Source organism: Coptis chinensis, chromosome 3 (genome assembly GCF_015680905.1).
Source record: "Coptis chinensis isolate HL-2020 chromosome 3, ASM1568090v1, whole genome shotgun sequence".
In the NCBI taxonomy this organism is placed as follows: Eukaryota; Viridiplantae; Streptophyta; class Magnoliopsida; order Ranunculales; family Ranunculaceae; genus Coptis; species Coptis chinensis.
Genome location: NC_141458.1, coordinates 22,505,523 through 22,532,328, shown reverse-complemented (window position 1 = coordinate 22,532,328; position 26,806 = coordinate 22,505,523). Strand labels below are relative to the sequence as shown.

General features: G+C 36.6%; 1 protein-coding gene and 2 long non-coding RNA genes across 3 annotated transcripts; 1 reads left to right on the top strand and 2 right to left on the bottom strand.

Annotated features, from left to right (window-relative positions):
• Window positions 1-5,990: 5,990 nt before the first annotated feature.
• LOC147508641 (uncharacterized) lies at window positions 5,991-14,830 on the bottom strand. Its single transcript, XR_015218130.1, has 3 exons — window positions 14,450-14,830; window positions 9,514-9,594; window positions 5,991-6,491 (listed from the first exon to the last, which is right to left on the bottom strand). It is a non-coding gene; the product is annotated as an uncharacterized LOC147508641 (long non-coding RNA).
• On the top strand, window positions 10,906-12,972 carry LOC147508642 (PTI1-like tyrosine-protein kinase At3g15890). The gene is made up of 4 exons (XM_086601060.1): window positions 10,906-11,096; window positions 11,214-11,361; window positions 11,773-12,035; window positions 12,119-12,972. The coding sequence occupies exons 1-4, from the start codon at window positions 11,047-11,049 to the stop codon at window positions 12,816-12,818; spliced, it is 1,161 nt and encodes a 386-aa protein (XP_086457186.1). The 5' UTR covers window positions 10,906-11,046; the 3' UTR covers window positions 12,819-12,972.
• Window positions 14,831-17,563: 2,733 nt separating the features above from the next.
• On the bottom strand, window positions 17,564-19,971 carry LOC147508640 (uncharacterized). Its single transcript, XR_015216396.1, has 3 exons — window positions 19,500-19,971; window positions 18,865-18,925; window positions 17,564-17,937 (listed from the first exon to the last, which is right to left on the bottom strand). It is a non-coding gene; the product is annotated as an uncharacterized LOC147508640 (long non-coding RNA).
• Window positions 19,972-26,806: the final 6,835 nt, after the last annotated feature.

Sequence of the window (26,806 nt, the reverse complement as noted above, 5' to 3'; positions counted from 1 at the left end):
ATGCTAGTAAAACCTTAAACGATGCTCAACTCTAAATTATTCAACTACCGAAAAAGAATTCTTTAGTCTGTCATTTATGCTTTAGATAAGTTTCATCCTTATTTGGTTGGTTCTAAAACTTTAGTTTACACGGACCATGCAGCCCTTAAGTACCTTCTTGCAAAGAAGGATGCTAAGCAGAGATTAATCCGATGGATCCTTCTCCTACAAGAGTTCACATTAGAAATAAAGGACAAAAGAGGGGTCGAAAACGTAGTTGCCGACCACTTATCTAGACTTACAAACGACAATAATAGTGATTCTGAGTCCATACCGGACTCCTTTCCTGATGAGCATCTATATGTTATTTTTTCAGCACCATGGTATGTTGACATTGTAAATTATTTAGCGGCTGATGTTATGCCTTATAATTGGTCAAGAAATGAACGTAAGAAGCTCTTGGCCAGAGTTAAACTATACTACTGGGATGAGCCCTACCTTTTTAAGTATTATGCGGATCAGATTATTCGTCGTTGCATTCCCTAGTGGGAATATAATGAAGTTCTATCGTTCTGCCATGACAAAGAGTGTGGTGGCCATTTTAATGGAATGAAAACAGCCGCTAAAGTTCTTCAATGTGGTTTTTATTGGCCTACCCTTTTTAAGGATGCCCAAGTGCATTGCAAGACGTGTATTCGTTGCTAACAACTTGGGCGAATCACGAAGCGTAATATGATGCCATTAAATCCAATCTTGATAGTAGAAATTTTTGACGTTTGGGGTATTGATTTCATGGATCCCTTCCCTGTTTCCCACGGTTTCATTTATATTCTAGTTGCCGTGGACTACGTGTCTAAATGGATAGAGGCCCTGGCTTGCCGTAGCAATGACCATAAGACAGTTGTATTTTTTATTAAGGAATATATTTTCTGTCGGTTTGGCATTCCTAAAGCCATCATTAGTGATGGTGGAACACATTTTTGCAACAGAGTTATTGCATCCCTAGTGAAAAAGTATTGAGTTATACACAAAGTAGCAACTCCTTATCATCCACAAACTAGCGGACAAGTAGAAGTTTCTAATAGGGAAATCAAAGAGATTTTAGAAACAACTGTAAACCCCGATAGGAAAGACCGGTCGGCGTCTATCGGATGCCTTATGGGTATGGGGCGGCTTTCAAAACTCCTATAGGTATGTCTCCCCCTTTAGACTTGTATTTGGAAAACCATGTCATTTGCCCGTTGAATTAGAGCAAAGATACTCGTGGGCTATAAAAACCTTAACTTCAATATTAATGAAGCGGGTGTTAAAATGAAGTTGCAATTAAATGAGCTTGAAGAAATCCGTGGCGATTCTTACAATCTACATGAAGGATTATAAAGCTAACATGAAGCGTGTTCATGATAAACAAATCTTCTTGCAAAGAGTTTGTGGTTGGTCAAAAGGTTTTGCTTTACAACTCCCGCCTACATATTTTCCTGTGGAAACTAAAACCCGTTGGTGCGGTCCTTTTTCTCGTTATGAAGTCACCTTACTACGGGGCAATCACCTTGGTAAATCCCAAGGACAACAGTACCTTTCAAGTTAATGGTCAATGGTTAAAACATTTTCACAAACTTCTGTCCCCTGATGTAGAGGAAGTCCTTTTACAGGACCCTGTCTATGAGGATTGACCCTTGTCATTTGGTGTACTTCCTTTCACTTCCATATAGTGGTAAGTGCACCATTAAGGTAACTGGGCCCTCCCTATGGAGTGTGTGGCTGTAAGTACCGGATCCTAAGTCCACGGTTAACATAATTCACGTTTTCCACTTTTGCATGTTTTCTCGATTTTTGAGTCATGTTCCTCTATGGGGTGAATTATGTATTTATTGTTTTTCGTTTTTCTTATAATAAACTAATAAAAATAAATAAATATATATATATATATATAAATAAAAAAAAATTCTAAAATCATAGAAATAGCAATCCAACAAGTCTTGGGAATCTGACTTTAAACGACCCACGTTAAAATAAATTTTGTGTTTAAAAATTTGTTTGGGGGTGGGCAGTCGGTCTTTCCATCCGGATTGCTCGAACTTTCCATTTGTGTTGCTTAGGCCCATTAGTTGTAGTTCATTTGGGTTGACGTTATCTAAAACTTAGATTTCCTTCGTTCGCATAACTTACGTCACACACGCACTTCGAGGCGTTTTTTCACCTTCTTATACGTCATCCATGGTTGGAATTGAGTGTTTTATAGATCATTGGATTGGAAATTCTCTACTGATCATTTTCATAACTCATTCGCCAAAATCGGACCAGTAACGAAGTGGCAAATTGAATTTGAAATTGCGCGAAATATCGAAAAAGTTCGGAATTCAAATTGGGCTTGGGTCCAAACTCGCGCGCACTGGCAGCGCACCTGAGCCCCCCTTTGTTTCCACGAACACTATCGCGTTCTAATCCCACCACCGCCATTAACAAAGTTTTCAACCTAAAAAAAAAAAAAAAAAAAAAAGAAAAAGAAAAAGAAAAAGAGGAAAGAAAACCTAACTACACCCACACCAAGCAGTTAAACCAAACTGAAATCTTCTCCAAACCATTACTACCACCAACCCTAACAATTTTAAAACTCCGAAAATAGCCACCAATTCAAGCTTCAACCCGCCACCGCATCCACCATCGCCACCACCGTTGTTTTAGTTGTTTTACATCAAACTTCGCCCTCCTTCACCGTCTACAAAACCATTGGTTGTTTCAAAAACTTCAATGGCGCTACGACGAAGAATTGTGCCGGAGCACGCGTTTGCGGCTGATCGCTTCGAGCCATTTTACGACGCGAAGATGATTAGGAGAAATTGGAATGGACTGTGGTACTCGACTGAGAAATTCTATCACTACGATTTGGTAGAACAATTTTATAAGAAGCGAGAATTGGAGGGGGATAGGATTTTCATTAAGGTAGCAGGAACGAAGAGGGAAGTAACGAGACAGTTGTTGGCTGAGTTGTTAGGAATTACGCCTGAAAGCAACCTAGAAACAACCATTCAGGAATCCCAGTATACTGGAGTTCCTGCTTTGATGAAAGATACTATCATGGAGGGTGAATACAATACGAGTTCTCATTCGTCAAGCTCGATTGACTCGAGAACCAATCAACTAGTTGTAGCTCGATTGGATTGGTAGGAACGCCCGGGAAAGACAACAAAGCCCGATATCGGACCGCAATAATGTCCGCGACGTTCTATGGATTTTGCAAACGAATAAGTATAATTTCTGCATCCTCGATTTAATTTTTAATGTGATTAGAGGAGTGGGAAAGAGCATGGCGCCTCTTCCCGTATTGATCACTAAGATCATGCTCTCATTTAGAGCTGTCACAAAATCTGCTCCTATTAAGATCAAATTGCATTCTAATACAAGTATCTATACGGATTGCATCCAAGAGACTTGGCCGTTGTCTGAAGGAAATGTGGTTGAGTCGGAGGATGAAAGGGAGGATATGACATGTCTAGATGATGATGCATTAGATAGTTGTAGTTCTAATTTAGAACGCATGCAAGTGTTGCAAACTGGCTTGCGTTGCGTTTATGGTATTTGTGAAGATATCCGAGATAGACAAATTGTAGTTCGAAATAAGTAAACGAACCTTCAGACGAGACTTGAAATGCTCAAAAGGGGTCAAGACGATATCTTGTCTAACATGGAGACTATCCACCAGCATCACCAAGCCCAGTATGCAGTACTCAGGACTGAGATGGAAGCACAGCGCTTGTTCCGAATAGAGATGCTACGACGCATGCCACCCGTGGAGGATTCTATTTCAGCCAAGTCTGAGAGGCATGAGCGTCGTCGCCGAAGGATAGATGGCTCAAGCCATTCTTCATCCCAGGACCAATCTTCATCTCAGGGTCCATCTTCATCACATGGCTAGGTGTTCACCATCAGTTTGTGTTCGCTGTTATTTCATTGTTTTTATTATTTTATTAGTTGGATTTTAATTCAGTTGTTAAATTTAAATATTAATGTGTTTGTTTTATGTTGTTTGGATTTAAATTTTTAATATAAATGGTTATTTTCGAATTGTACGTGTTTTTATCATTAATCCCACCTTCCCTAATTGTTTGGGGGTGGTAATATTTATACCGAGCATAATTCGTTATATGATCATCTTCTGTAAGGTTGTCTTGGAGTAAAGGTTGAGAATTTGGCCGATATCGACATATCTATGATTATGTGTGGTGGTAGCATGAAACCTAGGAGAGTTTAGCAGTTACTATTCTAAATCCAGTATAAAAGATACCAGGGTTGTTAGAAAATCAAGAATATGGTTTGTTTCCGTTTTCGGGTTTGGAATTTTTCTATTTTCGGAAATTGCCTTAAAACAATTTGGCAACTTGCCGATTCATTTTGGAAGCTCAGAACCTATTTAAACTTCCTTCATTCTATACTAACAACCCACACTACACCCCACCATCATCTCTCACCTCTCACTCCAAGCTTTTCCTTCTTTTTCCTTGTAAACATCTGTTTTAGCACTTTTTTACGACCTTGTCGAAATTTTACTTTCGCCCTCGACCTTGTCGAAATTTTACTCTACAAGGCGTGAACCACGCTTTTCCCTTCCTTGTTCGAGATTTGCGACTGACCGAATTTTATTTCAAACACCACGCCCAAGTAACTCCAAAAAACACCGTAACTCAAAACACCGCCAGCGACCCGCCTGAAGGAGGCACCTCGCTACCGCCTCCGTAAACACGAAAAATTCCAATTTTCTGAGGGTTGTTCCAGGATTTTTGGACCTGTTCAAAAGAGTAGTTGAGATGACATCTCTTATAGTCATACCTGAACAGTCTTTCGAAGACGTGTTGGGAACCGAGACCTATGGACATTGGTTCCAAAACAGGATCCTGCAGTTAGGATGGCGCCATCTACTAGTAAGTGATGACGATTCATATTCAGCATAGCTTACTGCTTATTTCTACGACCACGTTAGATTCTATTATAATCAGGATGGAGAACAAGAATTCTCTGTCGTAGTCGATGATATGACACTAAAATTCAATAAAAATGTGGTCGCTTTAGTTTCAGGATTACCAATACCTGATCTTGTTCACACATGGGCATATATGACCGATAATGCATACCTTTATGACTATACATATTTCCATGAGTATTATGGAGGAGGGGTATTTCGAGTAATAGACCAGGGGAGATATAGCATTGCCCTTGGTAGCCTGTCCCTAAACGTAGGCACCACCATGTTATTCATCCTGATGAATATTTTGGGGGAATGGCAGTTCATTTCGCAAAAAAGATCGCTGGTGACATTTTCCTCGCTTTAGCTGAGGGACGTCGCCGATATGACATTCCCCGAGTTTTAGTCGCTAGTCTTAAGAGAGCACAAAGCATGAGGCGTAAGTATCTTCTTATGCATGTTTTGGTAAGCCACATCATGCGTAGTTGTTTACCTGTATTTTGTGCCCAATTCATAGATTGGAAAAGAGTTGAAGTCATGAGACCCACCAATTGGGTGGTTCGCTCATTGCGAATTATGACTTGGCCGGGATGGCAGGTGCAGCCTCAATTGGTCGCCCCGTACATCCCATCAGACATAATAACACTTAACATGTTGGCATTAGTAGATGATAAATGGCGGCAAGCTTGGCAAGTTATAATGGCCTAGCAGGATGCGAAGGAACCTCATCTCTTTGATGAGGAGGAGGATGCTTAAGCGGGAGATAAGGTAAGTTTTAGTTTGTTATTGTCTGCTTATGTCCCAAGCAATTTAATTCTATTAACCCCATAATGGGTGGAACTCTTATAGAGTTGCGTCAGTATTTTCATTTCCTATATTAGTACATTCTAACCTTGTTTTGCAGATGTTCCAGAATTTCACGCGTTTCCATGGTATTTTTTCTACCCTCTTTATTTAAATACTTTGAGGACAAAGCATGCTTCTTGTTTGGGGGGCATAGAAACACGTGTAATTAAGGCATCTGTTAGGATATAAATATGTATAACATGCATTTGTTTTCAAGTTAAAAATTTCAAAAATATAAATAAATAAGTTTATGCTATACACTTAGGAATATTGGTATTGTTTTCTTTTCTATGCTCTTAACAATCTAGAAGTCTCAACGTAGCTTTTGCATCGAATAATTGTTAGAAACTTAGGTTAATATGTAGGTAATAATCTTTGCATCTATCTATAAATATATTACATGAGTATCTATGATTGTTAGCGAAGAAAGTTTTCGAAATCTAGGCTAGAGTACTTATTCTACAAATCCTGTGAGAATATAGCCTAAAAGCCTTATATGATAAACATTTGAGAAAATGACACAAGGAGAAGTAAAATCCGGATAGAAATCACACGTCCACTTGCTTGATCACTATGCCATATCCTAAGTGAAAATTTAGGCCCCTCTTTGGATCGATATAGCCGAAATTCAAACCTATGAATTATTTTTCGCTAGTCGCCCTCTCGAGCCTTTCTTTAGCCTTCCATAAACTACAATTCCTTTACCCTGTTACAAAAACAAAACAAAATAAAAATTCAACTTACCCAATCTAGAATAAGCCCGAGGAATAGAATGAGTGAAGAAAGAAGAAGAGAAAACACGTGTAAACAAAAATTAGTTAGTTGCTTCCGAAAAAAGAAAAGAAGTTTCTATCCAAGGAAAAGAAAAAAAATAAATAGAAATAAATAAAAACTCCAAAAATAGAATAAAAGGGAGTCAAAAGCCAAAAAAAAAAAAAAAAATATGGCTAAGGAGGGAAACAAAGTATAGAAGCAAAAAGAAAATAACAAGGTTTTCTAAGTTACATAATATGAAGACTCTATTATCTCGGACTTGTCCCTTTTGAATATCCATTTCCTTCATTCTTAAACCATCTCCTAATCCCCGCAACACCTAATAAAGACCTCTAGCTCAATTAGGAATAGGTTAGTGTGATAGTAAGTGGCAGATGTGTTTGATCGACTTCGGCTTCCTTGTTGTCATTGAGATTGTAAGGTAAAGTGTGCCCACCGCACAATCGGAGTAATAAACTTGAGCGGAAAAATCAGAGTGGTTTTCGTCTTGACATTTATGTGAGGACCTACTTAAGGACGCTATTCCGAGTTTTCAGAAACGAACCTGCTATGCATTTCATAGTATTACTCATAGTATATATATTTGTATCATAGATGATTGATTATTATGCATATATTAGTTTAGGTTTTTGACTTGGTTATTCTTATTCATTTGCTAGTGAGATGTATAGATAGTTGAGACATAAATGAGGAAACAATAGTTTTATTTCTTAGTCGTTGTAGTATAGATGAAGTTTGTGAGTACCTTCACTGGAAAACTCTCATGAGGCTATAACTCGTCCACTAGGGAATTCCTAGTGGTTTAAGGCCCTGTTGATATGGTCAATGCAATCCCTTTTCAGTGAAACGAGTAGATAGAACTCCATTTTTGGTCACTTATTCTAATTTCTCATCTTTGCTTGAGGACAAGCAAAATGCTGTTTGGGGTGGTTCGATAAGAGCCCAAAACTGTAGTTTTAACCCAGAATGATCATACTTTTAGACCAATTATGTGAGTAATAATTAAGAGTTAATATCGATTCGTGTTTTATGCATTTAGGGCTTCAAAGTCCATTATGTGCAGAAATGTGCCACTTTAGCAAGATAAAGGAGCAAAGGTCGGTTGCTAAGGAGTTCTGTGATTAAAGGCCAAGATTCAAGAAGACAAAGCCTTTCTAAAGCCCGGTCAAAAGTTGAAAAGTCGACGCGAGGCGTAAACAAAGACTCAAAGCAATGAGAGAACTTCCGAAGGCCGTATCTTTGGACTCAGACCTCGTAATTGGGCCTACCTTATGTCAAAACGACCGGCTCGGAAAGAGCTTTCCAATGGTCTAAGCTTTGACCCAATCAGAGGAGCAGAAATGGACGAAAAGTCTATTGAATCCAACTGCAGCTGAAGAGGCCTTTTTGGACTGAAATAATTGGGTTTTGGGCCTGATTCTCTGGCCCAAAACATGGCTCCAAGCCCATGCACGATTTTTGGATCTGAACATATAAAAACAAAAGCTTAGCTCTTTGTTAATGGTAGCTAGTTAGACCTAAAATAATAGATAATTCTAGATCTAGTTTTCATTAAATAAAATTAAGTTTAGTTTAAATTCAATTCTTGTTTTAGATTAAACTCTTAGAATCATTGTTCTTCATTAGTATTGATAAATAAAATAGCTAGTTTGTTAATTTCGATTTTTGTCATTTCAATTTATAGATCTAATTTTAATTCTTGTTGAGTATCATTTCTGAGTTGTTAAATTAGATTGAAGTATTGTTAGTTAAATTAGCCAAGTAGAATTTTGGTATGATGTTTAGTTTTAAATCAATGGGAAATGATAGTGGTATGAATCAAGGCTAAACCTCCATTAGAGGGGTTGAAAAAGCCTTGATGACGCTTGATCTTTGTTAAACTTAGAAATCGTCGTGATAATTATTCCACTCTAGAAACGATTAATTCACCATGAGAATGGGTTTAATCGCTCATATGCTAGTTATGAATTGGTAGAAATGCCATGTATAATTAGGGATTAGAATTACTATTTTTGATATGCTAAGCATTCAATTTGGATCACGACAAGTCTTTGTTAGCAGGATTAAGTCAAGTTAAGGTGGATTCAATTCCCTTTAATTCTTTATCTAGATTCAAACCCTTAGCATTCTCTCTTTTCGTTATTCGTAACTTGTTAATTTAATTCACCTCGTAGTATAGAATTCCCCTCGTAAACCTCTCATTAGACTTAAGACCGATTAGTTAACTATGAAATCATTCCATGCTAGAGAACTAGGAGTGGAACGAATTTGTTACTCCACTCTATTTCGATAGAATTGAGAGTAGAAAATTTGATAAATATAGACTCGTAATAAGTTTTAGTTTACTTACATTTTGAGTTTCATCGTTCATTTCGTAGGTAAACTATCATTTTTATCATTTATCAGGTGCCTAAATGTAAGCCGACGGTTCCCTAAAAAATTTTATTGTCTAAATAACAATAGAGCCACCGAGAAGAAATTTGGGATTTTAGGGTTGAATTTTGCTGCGGATTAGATCCCCAACAAAACCGTCGCCGGGTTGGAATAGATAAAAAGTGAGCTGTGACGGGCCTGGGATTTTATGCCGACGGATAATGCCCATCAACAATAGAAGTATGGACTGGATCCGTAGGCATATCTATTTTGCATCCGTCGGGAAATCTCATTTTTTTAGTAGTGCCTCAAGGCTAGAAAACTATTAAGGTTATACTAAAAGTAAGAAAACTTGAATGTTCAAAATCCATAAGCATATAGTTAAACTGTTTCAACATGCTCCCACTACTCATGTTTGAACTAGCAATATTAGCATCGAAATAACAAAATGAAATCAATAACCAAATGAAATCAATAATTAAATAAACTAATACAACCGAAATAACATAAATAAAATGAGTTCAAACTGCAATAACTCAATCGATGAATGAAATGAAATAAATATGAAATATGTATGTTACCAATAAATCAACACGAACAGCTCAAAATCTCTTCGAATTTGATGAAGAAAACAGATCGATCTGCTCGAAATTCAATTTGATCTACATAAAAATGTAAGAAATTAGTAATTATCACCATTGAAATCCCTAATTATCAATTTATCACCATTGAAATCCCAAATGATCAAATCTGAAATCCCTAATTATCAATTTATCACCATTGAAATCCCAAATTAATCAAATCTAAAATCCCTATTTTTCACTCACCTCGTTTTCGCTTGGTTTATGAGAAATGAGTTTTCTCTCTCCTGTGTTTTTGAGACAAAATAGAAATGCGTTTTCTCAATTTTATGTGAGTAAAGAGTGAAAAGGGGGGGGGGGGGATAGCGACACTTGATTTTATGGGTTTTCTCGATTTTCTGGTCTCAAGAGTTTGGAAACCCAGGGAGTGATTTGTGCTTGTGATTTCTTTTTTAGGTTTCACTCGCGCCACACTATTTTTTTTATTTGGTAAGAGTTGAAATAGCGGGCAGATTACGTGCGCTACTATTTTAATTGCGAGAAGGTTAGGTTTGCTACTATTGCTAGTTGAAATAGCGTGCCCATGAGATAGGCTATCTTGTGGTTGCTATTGTTGCTACTTTTTGTTATAGTGGTAGTACTATACGGATCTACTTTTTAGATCTACTATTGCGACTCACTATTTGGATAACGTTGGTTTGCATTGCAATACACACGGCCACATATTTCTATATAAATCAATAATTATGACTTTTGACACATCAGTAGGTCCAAATAGTAAGTCAAATAAGTGGATCAGTCTAGCATTATTGAAAAAATACTATGTTATATATGACTATATTGCTATATCCCCCAAAAAGCCTCTGAAAATACAACGTTTCACCCCTCCGATCCAAAAGTTGTTCAAAAAGAAGTACCGCAGCCTTTAATTACTGGCTCCATACCGAACCTCTCCCTATAACTTGGAGTCTTTGACCATCTCAACTATGAGATATTGCATCGATGATATTCGATGCACAGCTATACCGTAGACAAGCTCAAAAGAGAACTATTGTGAGTTTGTGACATGATTTTCTTTTTAACTGTTGAGAAATAGAGACTTTATGGAGACAACATCTTGATACCGAATATGGGTGGCTTAGCCAGCAGCTAATTTTTTAAAACATTTTCCTCGTCCCCATATGATCATATGACCTCAGTTATAAGGGAATTGATAGTGAGATCCTTGGAATAATACTCAGCTAAAGCCTTCCTAAGATGGTGACCACTCTGCTAATTCCATATGTTATGTATCCCAAGGAATATCAGTGATCTGGACCAAGCTAAAAAATGTACATGATGGCCACTTGGATGATAACTACACATCTCTAGTTATAAACGTTCCCTTAATTGTTCTTTATAATAAAGCCGGCCAAGGCAAAAAAGGCCGGCTAGAACTAAGATGCAATGACCAAAATATCCTTAATTCCATAGTTTCATTTGAATAAGAGATGTGATATTTTCTCTTGATTGGAAGAATCCAATAGGCCAGCTATGGGTTCTGTACTGAGTTGCTGTGGTGAAGAGAAAGTTGATGCAGGGGGGTATGGTTTAATTTTGGACATTCAAACACGTTATAGAGAGAGAACATTTGTTACTTCGATTTTGTTAGTTTTTGTTTTTCTTGTAACTATATTCTTGTTATTCTTAATTTTCTGTAGGTTTACACCAAGTATGGGAAGTAGTACATGGAGAATATTTACATACAAGGAGTTGCACACGGCAACAAGTGGATTTAGTGAAGAAAACAAGCTTGGAGAAGGAGGATTTGGAAGTGTTTATTGGGGTAAAACAACTGATGGTCTTCAGGTATTCTTCATCTTTTGTGCTTCAAACGTAAGTGCTAAGCTAACAACCGTTAACCACCTCTTTGGTCGAGAGAAAATCTTGTAAGATTCATTTGATATGTGCGTACGAACTTGTGAGTTGTTATGTTTGTAATGCTCAATAGTACTAGAATCACTAACCACATTAGACTAATTAAGCCCAGTAACATTTGGACATGAATGATATATTGATCGGCATGCTTATTGTATGTCACGACACAATTTAATTTGATTTTCAGATTGCTAATTATTCTCAGAGAACGAACAAAATGACATCTTCCATTCAATTCTACTTGAAGAGTTGAAGTACTTGAATCACATGAATTGATGTACATAGTATGAAAGTATATACCTAAGTGGCTAACTATATTCAATTGCATAAAATATGATGCAGATTGCTGTTAAGAAGTTGAAGGCAATGAACTCGAAAGCTGAAATGGAATTCGCAGTGGAAGTTGAAGTTCTAGGGAGGGTCCGACATAAAAATCTCCTAGGCCTAAGAGGATACTGTGCTGGAGCGGACCAAAGGCTTATAGTTTATGACTATATGCCTAATCTTAGCTTACTCTCTCATCTCCATGGCCAATTTGTTAACGACGTTCAGCTAGATTGGAAGAAAAGAATAAGCATTGCAATCGGCTCGGCAGAAGGCTTACTGTAAGTTTAATCAGTCGCTTATTAATTTTATGAAAATTAATCATAGCTTATCGCTTACCCTAACAATGTTTTCATGCATGTAGGTACTTGCACCATGAGGTTACACCCCATATAATTCATAGAGATATAAAGGCAAGTAATGTGCTCCTAAATTCAAATTTCGAACCATTGGTGGCAGATTTTGGCTTTGCAAAGCTGATTCCAGACGGTGTTAGCCACATGACGACGCGGGTTAAAGGCACACTTGGGTACCTTGCACCGGAGTATGCTATGTGGGGGAAGGTTTCAGAAAGTTGTGATGTTTACAGCTATGGAATTCTCCTACTAGAGATGTTAACAGGAAGAAAGCCAATAGAAAAGCTTCCTGGAGGAGTGAAGAGAACAATAACCGAATGGGCTGAGCCATATATAGTTAAAGGGAAGTTTAAGGAACTAGTTGATCCAAAGCTTAGGGGGAATTTTGACGAAAGCCAATTGAAACAAGCAATCAATGTCGCCGCTCTTTGCGTCCAAAGTGAGCCTGAGAGGCGACCTAATATGAAGGAAGTTGTTAATCTTCTGAAAGGGTATGACCCTAAAGGCAGAGTGATACAAATGAGAATTGAAAGTGTTAAGTATGGTGAAGACTTAATGGCCCTTGATGAAGCTAGCAGCGAAGAAGACGACGTAGGGGGTGGTGAAGATGAAAGCACTGGTTATGGTGTTTTTGGCGCTATGGAGGTCCAAAAAATGCAAGACCCTTATGTGCATCATAGAAGCAGGAAACCTTCCACTTATGGGTGAGGCAGATCAATGCTGTAATTCCGTATTTTTGTATGAATATCCATTTCTATGTTGTTACTATTGTTTCTATTTTTTGGGGAGTATATGTCATGTTGAAAACTTTGATGACCTACCGCATCTTGCCTTTCATCTTAATTTTCTAAGTTCTATAACCTACCAAGCGTGCCGTGAGTTTAGCAGATTTTTACTACAATTTTAATACTTCTGATGGCTGAATGCGCGTATGCAAAAATTCTAATGGTACCTTGTTACTTTGTTAGTATTTGAGGTTATGCGAAATTTCCTTATTGATTGGTTTCAGTAGAATTTGATCGAAGCTCAATGTTTATGTTAGGGTTGCAATGAGTTTCTTTTAGCTCTAACAGGAGCTTAAAATTAATAACCATTACAAGTCACCAAGTAAGTGTCACGCTAGAGTTTGTTGAGCCTAAACATGGCATTGAACCCAAGCTTATTAGGTTGTAGAAAAACATATGATGTGTTGGGCTCGTACCATACCATAGTATAAAATATAAGGATATGAAGATATATCGACCCATGAAATCTCAATATATTTCATCGATATATCTTTTTGTGTGGAGATATTTTACATAAAATCATTTGTTGATATCGTCGATATATCAGTAAATATAAAAAAATCGTCTATAGTTTGTGATATTTTGGCTATATTTTAAAGATATACCGATAAATATCAATATTGTATTGAAATATCAAACTGGGCAAGCAAATACAAAGGAGGGTTTCAAACTTTCAATCCATTGAAGAAATCATGAACAACAATTCCATACTTTCTTACATGTTACAAGTTAAAAACCCCCAATTTATAATTGATTATACTCTCTTCGTGATTAAAGAATCATCATCACAAAACAACCTCAACCTTCAACCTTCTTCATGATTAAAGAAAACTACCACAAAATCATTCATTGATTTTTGCATCTCTTTTCTTTGGAACAAGTAATAAGAATGAGTAAATAAGAAAGGAAGAAGATGAAAGCTATAGAAGAAGAAGAGATTTTAGATCTAACAAAACTCTTTCCTAGATGAAGGCTATAGAAGAAGAAGATGAAGGCTAAAAAATGTGTACTTTCTCTCTCCTAAAAAAAATGTTGGTCAATTTCCCATGCCCTAGATATTAATTAACACAGTCAAAATATTGTGATATATCCCCTTTTATCGACGATATTTACATGAGAAAATGCCCCAAACATATCCTTAATAGTATGATACTATCATGTTGTTCCATAAATACTCAACAAAGATCATGATATTTTGTACTATAGCTCATACTACTACATGACTGTAACATTACTATTCAATTTTTCAACACAATTATGATATTTGCTACCACTCCCGACTCTTGATTAGTCACTTTCAGTAGAATTGAAAGTGAGGGGACACTCGAACCTGCGTCTCTTCCAGTTTTCGTCAAGCTTCAGACCAACTGCGCTACTATACTAATTTGATATTTGCGAAGTAATTACTCTTCATATATAAAGTATTTTTCAATCCGGAACAACATAAACAAAAAATTAAGAACATCCAATGAACTAATGAAGGATCAGATTATGTTACCACATACGTAAGGGAAATATATTTTATTAAAAAAAATCAGCTTTTGAGAACCATACCTGGTGACAACTTCGCAATTCCCTTGTATGGTGCCTTGGTGTTTGGTAGGATTTTTACTCCTATGCGCTGAGCAGCGAAGTTTCAGATGTAGCCTGTGTTGGTTTAGTCAAGGGCAACAACAGAATAAGTTTGTGGGATGTATTCGGATCAGAAAGTGGCACCCTAAACCAAACTTAAACAGTCAGCAACGTGCCAAAACTTAAACATGAATTAATTTTTCTAGCACACTGGGATAAATTAGGCCCACTACGTGTAACCATTTAGGCTAGTGATTAGTATTTTGTTTGTGGATCATGAAAATGGCAACCAAGAGGGAATATCAATTTTCACAGATTATTTGTCACCTCAAGTTTCATGCAAGATCCCATAATGCCCAATTTGGCCCAATCCAAAATTTGGGATATTCATGCATTTTAACTTTGGTCATCTGTGATTCTGCTTGATCAAATCTTGTTCAGAGCCATCATACCAAACCAAACAGGTCAAATATAAGAGAGTTCAAGATATTTGGATCCAAATCATTTGTTTCATTTCTCTCTCTCTCTTTTTTAATGAACTAACTTTTCATTAAAATACCACATCCAAGGAGATGCACCCTTACAATAAAAATTCAAATAAACCAAGTAGATGACAGAAAAAGCAGATTTAGGACTAATTAGTTTTTTTTTTTTTTTGATAATCAACATATATATATATATATATACTCTAGTGCGGGCTTTCCGTACAAAAAATAATCCAGACCAAAATAAACCAATTTGAATTCTCGTGAATTTATTCTCTCTCTCTCATCTCTCCACTTTTTTCTCCTATTAGAACCAAGTGATTTTTTGCTCCCAGCGGGATTTGCTCCAAAAGCTCCAAGGGAAACAGGAACCAACCAAGTGTCCACTGAAAAGGGGTCAACAGTTATCAAATTTCCACCTTAATATATGCTTCCTGATTTACCCCTAACCTTAAAAAAAATAAAAGAAAAAAACTTAACCAGTTACAAAATCTAGTTTTTGGTCTTAATTGTTGGAAAAAAAAGAAGAATAAAAAACTTGAAATGTGGAACTAGTGACACTTCTTTCAAACTAAAAAAGAAAAAAAAAAATCTTTAGCTAATGATGGGAAGAACTCCTAAATATTTTACAATGAGATTTTTTAATTCTTTTTCTTTTTATTTATTTCTATTTTTTGTGGGGGCAAATCAGGAAGTTTGTTCTAAGGAAGGAATTTGATAACTGTCAATCTCTTTTTAGTGGACACATGGCTGGTTCTTGTTTCGCTTGGAGCTCTTGGAGCAAATCCTACTGGGAGCAAAAAATCACTCATTAGAACAATAGAACCCACACACTCTCTCTCCACTTTTCCTCTCTCCTCTCTCTACGCCCTCTCTCTTCTCTCCAATTTTTTGCTGCCAACTCTCTCTTCTTGATTCAAAGACAATATAGTTTAGAACAATCCCAACCATTAAAAAAAAACTCTTTTTCTTACTCCCCAGATTGGTTTCACCAATTTCTACCGCAAACGAGAATATATATACCATTTCACGTTCATAGGAAATTTAAACATATATATTTGCTATTGATTGAACTATTTGAATCATGCTTTTGATTCCTGCTACTAATTACAAATGAATAGTTTAATTGATAAATCTAAGATATCAAAAAAAGAAGTAATAAATAGTTTATTGCATTAAGTTTTTCTTATTTGTTAATTAGTGCAGGCAATATATATTTCGTTCCTCAGAAGTTTTTTTGTTTTTTTTTGTGATGCATGCATGTGTGGCAGTGAGTCTGTGGATCACATCATAATATGTTGTCATTTACATGGAAAATATGGTGCTCTTTCCTCCCCTCCAATTTGTTGTAGTGTCTTAGAGTGTGTGTACTCCCCCAAATGAGTGTGTGCTTGGGAGTGTGCATGGAGCTTGCTCTCTTTCTCAATCCCTAAGGTGTGTGTCTAGAATCTAGAGAGGGATAAGTGTCGGTTTGATGGTTTGGGATGGGTTTAATCAGATCTTTTGTTGTTTGTTTTCATCAAACTACTTTTTAGGAAGAGTTGAGGGTATGCTCTTGTTGTGAGATTGAGTCGTATATATCTTTCACAAGTGGTAAGGTTAAGCTTTTACTCTTTAAAAAATAAATAAGGCGGTCAACTAAATGAAGGCATCATTGTCCATGCTGTAACATTCAATTGTTCATTTAGTCTTTGTTTTTAGATTTTGCAATAACTTATGCACATGCAACATAGCAAATTTAATTTACTGGTTCTGACTTCTTAATCTATAGAGTGCCTCTCATTTCCATATATATCTTGTTTCCAAAGTTCAAAAGCAGACATCATTATCGAAGCTTAAGATAGATACCATTATCATTTAGCTCTTATTATTTCTCACTTGTTAAACCCAAATACTTGTTCATGTCATCAGTTTTTAGCTGGAGGAGTCATTCGCGTGCCATGGTTTGATATGGCAATGGCCAAAGCTGAGGCCAACGAGAAACCTGTCCTAGGCTCCTAGCTGAGGAAGATGTGCATATTGTGACAATGTAAATTCAATTTTATGTATTTCTTTGGCTAATAGATAGTCTCATTTTCGCCATGGGTTCATTTCTTTTCAGCAGAAGATATTAATTTTCAGCTTGCATTTGAAAGTGATTATGATGTACTCAGTCAATATTCACATGCAGCTATGGTAGAATATATTGCTCGCAAGTGGATAGGGTTGCAATGCTGCTCAACTAGTACAGATTTTACCGTGACGTTGTTGTACGGCAGGTACGTTCATCCCCTCTGTCTGTGGTACGATCTTATCCAAACTCAGCCACTTCTAATAATCTGATATGATTAATTAGTTATAAACAATGTTATATTGTTCTAAATTATATTGTCTCTGAATCAAGAAGAGGGAGTTGGCAGCAAAAAATTTGAGAGAGGAGAGAGGGCGTAGAGAGAGGAGAGAGGAAAAGTGGAGAGAGAGTGTGTGGGTTCTAATAGGAGAAAAAAGTGGAGAGACGAGAGAGAGGGAATAAATTCACGAGAATTCAAGTTGGTTTATTTTGGTCCGGATTATTTTTTGTATGGGAAGTCCGCACTAGAACATTTCTGTATATATATTAAGAAACTGAAACTGAAGAGGTTACAGATAGTCTATCATCCTCCAAATAGTTCATCAACCAACTAGGTGGCAGTGTCAGCCACTCAGAACTAGGAGGAAGATTTTGCCCATATGATGCTAACTTGTGAGCTACATAGTTAGCTGATCTATTGATCCACTTAATACTTACATTATCAAAAGTTACAAGCTCTTCTAGTACATCTTCAAGTATAATCTTTGAAGACAAAAAAATGCTTGATGGTTGTTTGTCCAAAAAGTTGCATACATCTTTCGCATCCAGCTCTACTTCTACTGATGAGCTGAATTTCTGACACCATTGAATTCCTTTAAGTGCCCCTTGACATTCTACTTCTTCCACAGTTCTGCCCCTCCCTCTGTTTGTTCCTGCTGCAATGAAGCATCCATTAGAATCTCTAAGTACATAACCAATGCCAATGGGATCGGGTATATTTGTCTTAAAGCTGGCATCAATGTTCAGTTTTACCCAGCCTATTCGTGGTGGTTTCCATCTTTCTAAAGAAACAGGTTGAAAATTTACAAGATTAAGGTCTAAACCAACTTCCAGGGCATTTACAAACCCCTGTACTAGACTATATACATGTGCCTAGTTAGGTTTAGACTTATCATGCAACACTCTACATCGCTCTAGCCATATAATCCAGTTTATATATATACAAAAACTTGTCCAATCATGTTTGTCAATCGGCCAATCCACTGGGGGTTTGTACCACATGTCTATCCATTCTTTCACCTGCAAACTCTCAAAATATATTAGTCTGAAATTCCAAGGTGTTGAAAACCAAAGAGTTCTTGTAAAAAGACAAACTAGGAGTAAGTGATGTACAGATTCTATAGAAGAGTTACATAACAAACAAGTTTTATCAGCTACATAGAAAAGAGTACTAAGATGGTCTCTTGTTGGGATAATAGAGTCGTAACATTTCCAAACAAACAAAGTTTCTCTAGGTCTGAGATTATTTCTCCAGAAAGCTAGACTAGTATTGTGATTCACATTGGTGACATATCTTAAGCTTAACTGATGGTAGGCAAATTTTACAGAGTGTTGCCCATTTTTGGTTAAGGTCCAATGTAGTTTATCAATAGGATTATTCCAGGAATGTATATATTCTGAATACTGAGTGAAGTATTTTAATATCAAAAAGAGAATTTAATATATCTATTTTCCAAGTTCTAGTATTTACATCTATAAGATCAGCAACTTTACTGTACAAAGGATTATGAATCATTGGAATTGGTAATCGTACCATGCAAGACTTGGAATCCATGAGTCCGTCCAGATATTTATATCCTTACCTGAGCCTACCTGCCACATAGCATTTTCCTTGACAATAGTATTGTAAACTGTTTGCATTTCCTGCCAAAACCAAGATGAACTAGATTTGTGTACAGTAGGTAAAATATTCGCACTATGATGATATTTATCTTTCAGTTGAGTGGAAAGAAAAGAGTCTGGTTTAGTGATGATATTCCAAAGAATTTTACTAAGATGAGCAAGGTTATTAGTTTCCATATCTCTAATACCTAGGCCACCACCTTTTTTTTTATTGGCAAATAAAGCTCCAACTCTTCAAATATAAAGGATGTTTTTTACCTGTATTTTTCCCCCACCAAAAGTCTCTCTGAATAGCATTCAAAGTAAATGTCACAGAGTTAGGTAGCAGAAAGGTACTCATATGAAAAACAAGGATAGCAGATGATATAGATTTAATAAGAACAATTCTAGCTACTTGTGATAGCAGCTTGCTTTTCTACCCCAGTAATTCTAATGTTTACCTTATCAATAAGATGATTAAATATCCTAGTTTTTGGTTGGACAAGAAAGAGTGTTGATCCAAGATACTTTTCACCAATAGTTATTTTCCTCATGTAAAGCAAATGCATGATATTAGTTGTATCAGAAGAAGGCATGTTTGGACTGAAGAGGATACCTGATTTTTCAAAATTAATTTCTTGACCTGTGATCTCACAAAAGAGGTTTAGAGCATCCAAAAGTTCTGTTGCCTCATCAATATTTGCTCGACAAAAAATGAAAGTATCATCTGCAAACAACAAGTGAGAAATAGGACTACTATTTCTTGAGATTTTTATTCCATGAAGCTTGTTATTATGGGTTTTTTACATTAAGAATTCTGGTTAACACTTCCATATATAAAATAAAAAGAAGGGTGACAGTGGGTCACCCTATCTAAGCCATCTGCAAGACTTAAAGAAGCCATAAGGTGTACCATTGAGTATAACAGAGAACTGAGGTGATGAAATGCATTGGTTGACAAGATTGACTGAATTATGATTAAGACCAAGAGATGTGAGGATAGAAGAGAGGGTGTTCCAATTAACCTTATCAAAGGCTTTAGACACGTCAAGCTTTATAGCCATAAGGCTAGACTTACCTTTTTTATGTTTGATAGTGTGCATAATCTCATGAGCAAGGATGGTGTTATCTGTGATTTGTCTATTAGGCACAAAGGCACACTGATAAGGAGATATACCAGGGCCAATAATAGCCTTAAGTCTATTAGTCAGGAGTTTGGATATCACCTTGTAAGAGATGTTACACAAACTGATTGGTCTAAAATCACTACAAGAAGATGGATTAGGACATTTAGGGATGAGAACAATGTTTGTTTGATTAAGATGTTTGAGAGAATGACCTTGAGAGAAGAATAAAGCAACCATCTTTGTTACTTCCTGTCCAAGCAAGTCCCAGGATGATTGGTAAAATATGGCAGGAAACCCATCAGGTCCAGGGGATTTCAAACCACCAATGCTGAACATAACCTTTTTTACTTCATCAGGTGTGACAGGGCTAAGGAAGTCAATATTTTGTTTAATAGAAATATATGCAGGAAAGAGGGAGGTAATAGGGATAGTACTAACATGAATCATTTGAAGTTTTCAACCATTCAATTTTATTGTATCTTCTATGTCTCAGAGTTTTAATGTGAAAGTACTTAGTATTCCTATCACCTTCAGGGATATCCTTATCCCTAGATTTATGTTTCCACAAAAGTTCTTCGCATGTTAAGAGATGATCAAGATGATTTAGAGCTTGTTTATGAAGAGAAGAATTGTATTTATTAGGTAACAAACTATTTAGATAATCAATTCTTTGATGCATAATGTTCATCTGTACATGTATGTTACCAAAAGTAGTTTTATTCCAGCACCTAAGAGCCTTTTTTACAGATGAGAGATGTGAGACTAAAACATGTGATTTTGCAATATGAGGTGGGCAAATAACTCTTGACCATGCATGGTCGATTGTATGAAAGTAAGTAGGGTGTTCTAACCACATGGAATGGAATTTGAAAGGTTTAGGATGTGAATGAGTAGAATGATGTGTATTCAGAAGAAGGGGACAATGGTCAAATTGAATGGCTTGGAGATGATAAAGGATAGAATCAGGAAAGATCATGTTCCAATCAATATTAGTTAGAGCTATATCTAACCTCTTTTGGATGTTGTCAGGGGCTACTCTTTTGTTATTCCAGGTGAAGGGGTACCATTTGAAACCTAAATCTATAAGAGCCTGATCTCTTATAATATCATAGGCAGGTTGTCCATCATTGAAGGAGTAATCGACTCCTCTGATAGCTTCATCATTCGACAAAGTTACATTGAGATCTCCAATAATAAGAAGAGGTAGAGGATTATTAACAAGAACTCTAATAGGATTCCAACTAATGTTTCTAGTCTGAGGGTAAGGACTCCCATAAAAGAAACAACCTGTCCAACGTTTAGAATTTGGTCCCATGAAAATAGAAGTAGTGACATGGTTTTGAGAATGAGAATTTACATGAATAGTTATACCATCTTTCCACATAATACACAGACCACCAGTAGATTGAATAGCTGGTACATAAAAAAAAATTGGGTAGAGAAGGGTTTGTACAAGAGAAACCATTTTTTTTGTTTGTAGATTTTGACTCCAAGAGAAAGACAATGTCAGGATTTTCTATATTAATCAGGTGTTTCAAGTGCCTAATTGTTGATATGTTACCACAACCCCTTTGTTCATATTTAATCTTCATTTATCTACTCATCGGTGAAACATTCGGTCTTAAATACTAACCCAAGAGAGAGCAAACTCAATTCCATATTTACAGCCCTATTCAAAGCTATACTAAAGACCACAAGTGTCCTTCCCAAATTTATATAGATTATTGAAGTGAACATCAAGCAGGTTGTCGTTATGAAAGGTGCAACAAGGGATGATCGACAATATATGAACATTAAGATGATAAGATTGAAAAAGGGAATATGTGAAATATTGGATAAATAGGTCATTCGAATAGAGAGGATAACAAAGGCAAGAGAAAAGCATATCAGTTTTATAACTACCAAAGTTATATACAAGGCAAAAGAGGTGAGTTTTGATTTTTGTACCTGTGTTACTTTAAGTGAACCAGCTATATCCATCTGAGAGGCCCAAGGAAGATTTATTACATCAGCCGCAGATATATTCTCAGGAGATTGAGTATGATGAATTTGAAGTTCTTACATTGAAGATTCGTCACCAAGTCCCTCAATTTGATCAAGTTGATCATAGAAATTGATTGGTGGCTGCATCTAGAGATTTAGCTCAGTCATAGCAACCCTAGGTTCAGTTTGTAAAGTCTCCGTATTCCCAGTAGTAGTAACATTGAGTTCAGACCCCACTCCACTTTCTCCCCAGATTGAATGGAGAACAATTCCTTGAGAAAGTAATATTTGATTTACTATTGGGTTTGAGATTAAATCCCAAACTGATTCAACAGTTATTTCATCCCGACTATGCTCAGCAATTTCATTTTGGATGCTTATGTCTTCCAGCGACGGATTAGATGGCACATCTAGATGTTCTTCAATTGGGGGAGGGGAGGGGATGGATAGTATGGTATAATAGCAGTCTGATTTGAGGTTGAATTTTCGATGTGAATGGATTTTTTTTCGTTTCTTCAGAGGACGATCATCTTGATCATGTTGTTTCCCTTTCCCTTTTCCCCTCACTTTTTTATGAGAAAAGTTTTTAGGTAATGGAGTATTTAGCAGGGTGACTCATTAATTCATTATTAATGATTGGTAGTTTGGAACAGTTTGGGCGGGTGTTTGTGCTGTTTTTGATGAGTTCTGGAATGGAGATTTGTGATGTTGTCGGCGGAGTTGGTAAATAGTAGATCTGGTCAGAGGGATTGTTGGTTGCTGAGTTGCCAATTAACATTGGGCTTTGCATAGAAAGGTTTGGGCTTTCACCCACCTTTGTACTAGAGAACATTTCTGGAGCCCTTTGATGGACAAGATCCATAATGAAAGTATGATTGACCCTGGTAATTCAACAGGGAGTGACTCTCAAGGACAAAAATGTTGAAAAAGTAACTCTCAATGACACCTTTTTATTTTTGTAACTCACAAGGACCGGGTAGATGAAAGGTCAACTATACCCTTGATGCGAAATAAAAAACGGATCGGGTAGATAAAATGTCAATTATACTCTTGACGCAAAATAATTAACGTCCCGGCCTAGACGAAACGACTCAGTGTATTTAGTATGAACATTGAATGTTCATAGTCCTTGGGTATGAATATTCAATGTTTATAGTCCTTTGGGTATGAACATTCAATGTTTATAGTCCTTGGGTATGAACATTGATTGGGTACGAACATTCGATATTCATAGTCCTTGGATATGAACATTCAATGTTCATAGTCCTTTTGGGTATGAACATTCGATGTTCATAGTGAACATTCAATGTTCATAGTCCTTGGGTATGAACATTCAATGTTCATAGTCTTTGGGTATGAACATTGATTGGGTATGAACATTGAATGTTCATAGTCCTTTTTGTATGAACATTCAATGTTCATATATCAATATATTGTAAAAGGTACATTCACCTATTTGGACATGAACAATCATTGTTCATACACCAGCAGAAGGTATGAGCACTCATTGTTCATAGTAAAATGACAGAAAGGGTAAAATCGGAAAATATTTATTTTAAATCCGGGTAATTTGTCCTTGAGGGTTATTTTCACGGAAAGGTATAACTGGCATTTTAAAAAATGTAATAAGGCGGGGCCAACTTATTTTATCCTTGAGGGTTACTAATTTTGAAATAGTGGGATTGTGAGTTACTTTTCCCCAAAATTTGTTCTTGTGAGTTACTCACAAAAAACTGTGTCCTCTAGACTTCATTTTCCTCAAAATTGGGCCTTGGGACCAATTTCTTGGTAATTCAATACATGGGCTCTCTTGGCTTGTTTCCATCACTCTTTCCCCATGAATAATGTTAACAATACTTCCAAATAAAGCTGAATGGTGGTTATGTTCTTCTTCAGTTGCTTCTGCATAGACCAAAGGCAGAATAAGAACCGCCTCTTGCTCGTTTGGGGGGTTGGTATTAACTTCATTTAGAACCAGTTGTGCTTCCCCATCCTGATTGTTGCACTTATACGTATCATGGTCGATCATGAAGCAAGTTCGACAATTGTGGTATGGTAAACCCACATATTCAAACAGGAATCCCTTGAGTGAGTGGGTGGTTGAGTGCAACCTCTACCCTGGCTTTGAAACCATCCGCATCACGTGGAGCGTTATCCGGTGGAAAGATTTCCAGAACTCGGCCGGCCGTAGTTGCTATCCTCTCAATGACCACCGAGAGTTGGTGCTCAAGTTGAAGCCCAGTGAAAGTTATCCAGATTGGAGAGGTGCTAAAGTCTATGTCTCTGGGTACCAAGCTTGGACAATAGAACTAATTATAGTTGAGCTAAACTTCCAAAGCCCCCAACTTCAGAGTTCCAAAATAAAGCTAATGAAAAGCTCAAAGGAGTTAATAGACGAGAACATATAACACAAACCACACAGCACCACCAATGCATAGCTAGAAAGAGTCCAACCAAACCAAATAACCTGAAAATGTACAAGAACTGAGTCCAAAACTAGGGCACCATGAAGATCACTACACCCTAATGTTAGACCATAAAACACATACCTGAAAGAGCATATACACCTGCAAAACAAAGCACACAACATAACACAAAATGAAACAACAAAAAGTGGATCATTATCATCTTTCACTCTTGTTTCGACCCCCACCTACGTGGAAATTGTCCATTAGTAGGGGTCTCCATCTCCATCTTTATTTGTTTAATCAACAAGGCTAAGTCCCAATTTGCAATACCATAGATTGATGTACAGGCTCATTAATTCATGTGTCTAGGGCTGAACCCTAGTCACATGGTTTGCCACTTACGTACTTTAATTTGTGTTCATATTCGTTTCTTATCAAAGAGATAATTATCAACTAAGAATTATATTCAATTACAATTACTTGAGCTACAAGAAATCTCTACTTTATACATAGAAATACCAAACTATTTTTTATACAGAACCATAGTACAAAATATCGCGATATATCACAATAAATATCGAGATTTCAGAGATGGGTATATAAAAATTGCGATATTAGTTTGGATAAATACCAGTGTAAGTATCGACGATATTTGTAGATATATCGCGATATTTCTACGATATAAAATTTTTTTGTTTTAGTCACGATATTTGGATATAATTGGTGGTGGTGGTGGCGAGGGAAAGAAACTTGGGAAGAGTATATCCATCGAGCACCTGGAGTTGCTGACCATACGGAATATTGGACATTTGAACAAATGTCAAACCTTAAGATTGAGGTACCTTTTTTGCCTATTTCCACTGCTATTCTCTGTGGTCTAAGTGTCACCTTCATGCGTTTGTACAGTCTAACCTTTTCTTCGGGTGTCCTCAGGCAATTGCAGACACACCGTCTTTCATATTCCTATGGGTTGGTGATGGTGTGGGTCTTGAGCAGGGCCGGCAGTGCCTAAGAAAGGTAAGTATTGTTTAGGTATATAAACATAAATCATCACACGCGTAAAACACATTTACGTAACTGGATTTTTGAGTTTGATATTCTCGTATTCATTTCACTAGTCATTAAATCAAACATTCAAACCAAGAACTCTTAATTAGCAATTTTCAACATGTCCTCCGTCCTCTTTAATCGTCAGTGACTCAATGTCAATATTTTATTCTCTTGGACTATTTAGACATACAGAGAAATATTTCTTTTTATGTTTTGTGAGTGTTTTTGTCTCGAAATCTCCGGCCCTTTCATTGTATTATTTCGATAAAGACCATCAGGTTTCACAGTATTACTTTTGGAGTTTTAGTAACTGGGTTTTAGCTTTTAAGTTTGATATATTTTCTCATACTCGTTTTACAAAGTCTTTATATCAAATAAGGAGCTCTTAGTCTATGAAGCACCAACTCTCCTCTAGGGGCAACCGACAACGTATCCGACACCGGCACTCCCCGACACACCGCCAACACGTGTCCGATATTCGATTTGGAGTGTCGGATTTAATAATTAATTTTTAGAATTTCAGACACTCTGTGGACATGCTAGGGACACTTCTACAATTTATTATTCTTTTTAAAAAAGTGATTAAAATACTTAAAAGAATACATGACTTGGTAGGGGTTTTTGAAATAAGAAAAATGAGGCACAATGCACGACTGCACTTGATGATTGCCAATTCCTTTTTATATATACTTGTTATGAATCTTCTATAATTGTTATTTCTTTCGTTGGCATTAGCTTGTATTTTTGGACATGTCCAAAACTAGAGTTCATATTTTGATTTAAATTTGTCCATGACGTATCCATGTCCTATCTTTTTGAATGATGTCGTGTTGTGTGTCAGTGTCCGTGCTTCATAGCTCTTAGTTAGCCCATTTTTAACATCACAATATGGGTTCTCTTTAGAATTTTAATCGTTCATGTCAATGATTCTTCTCTTGGAATATTTTGCTGTTTTCTTTTGTACCTCTTGTGAGAATGTCTTATCACAATTGCCCTCGGCGCTCTTCTCTTTTTGCATTATATAGCAAAGTGCCATCAGGTTTCACAACAACATTGCCGTTGAAGTTTTCCGATGGAAACAATGAACTCTCTTTAATTCTTATTATAATTTAACTGAAAATGATTCAGATTTGATGGAGTCACCCACCATCATTCTTGGATTGGAATGATTCCCGTGGACCAAATCGGATATTATTTATTGGATACTTGGATAGTACTTCAGACTCTGTCAGAATTCACATATATAAATTGTAATGTTGTTTATGCAGTGGGATTCCTGAGGTGTTGAGGATATATGTTAGGTGAAGACTAACAAATCTAATAACCCTCCCGGTTCAATGCATGATTCTCACACT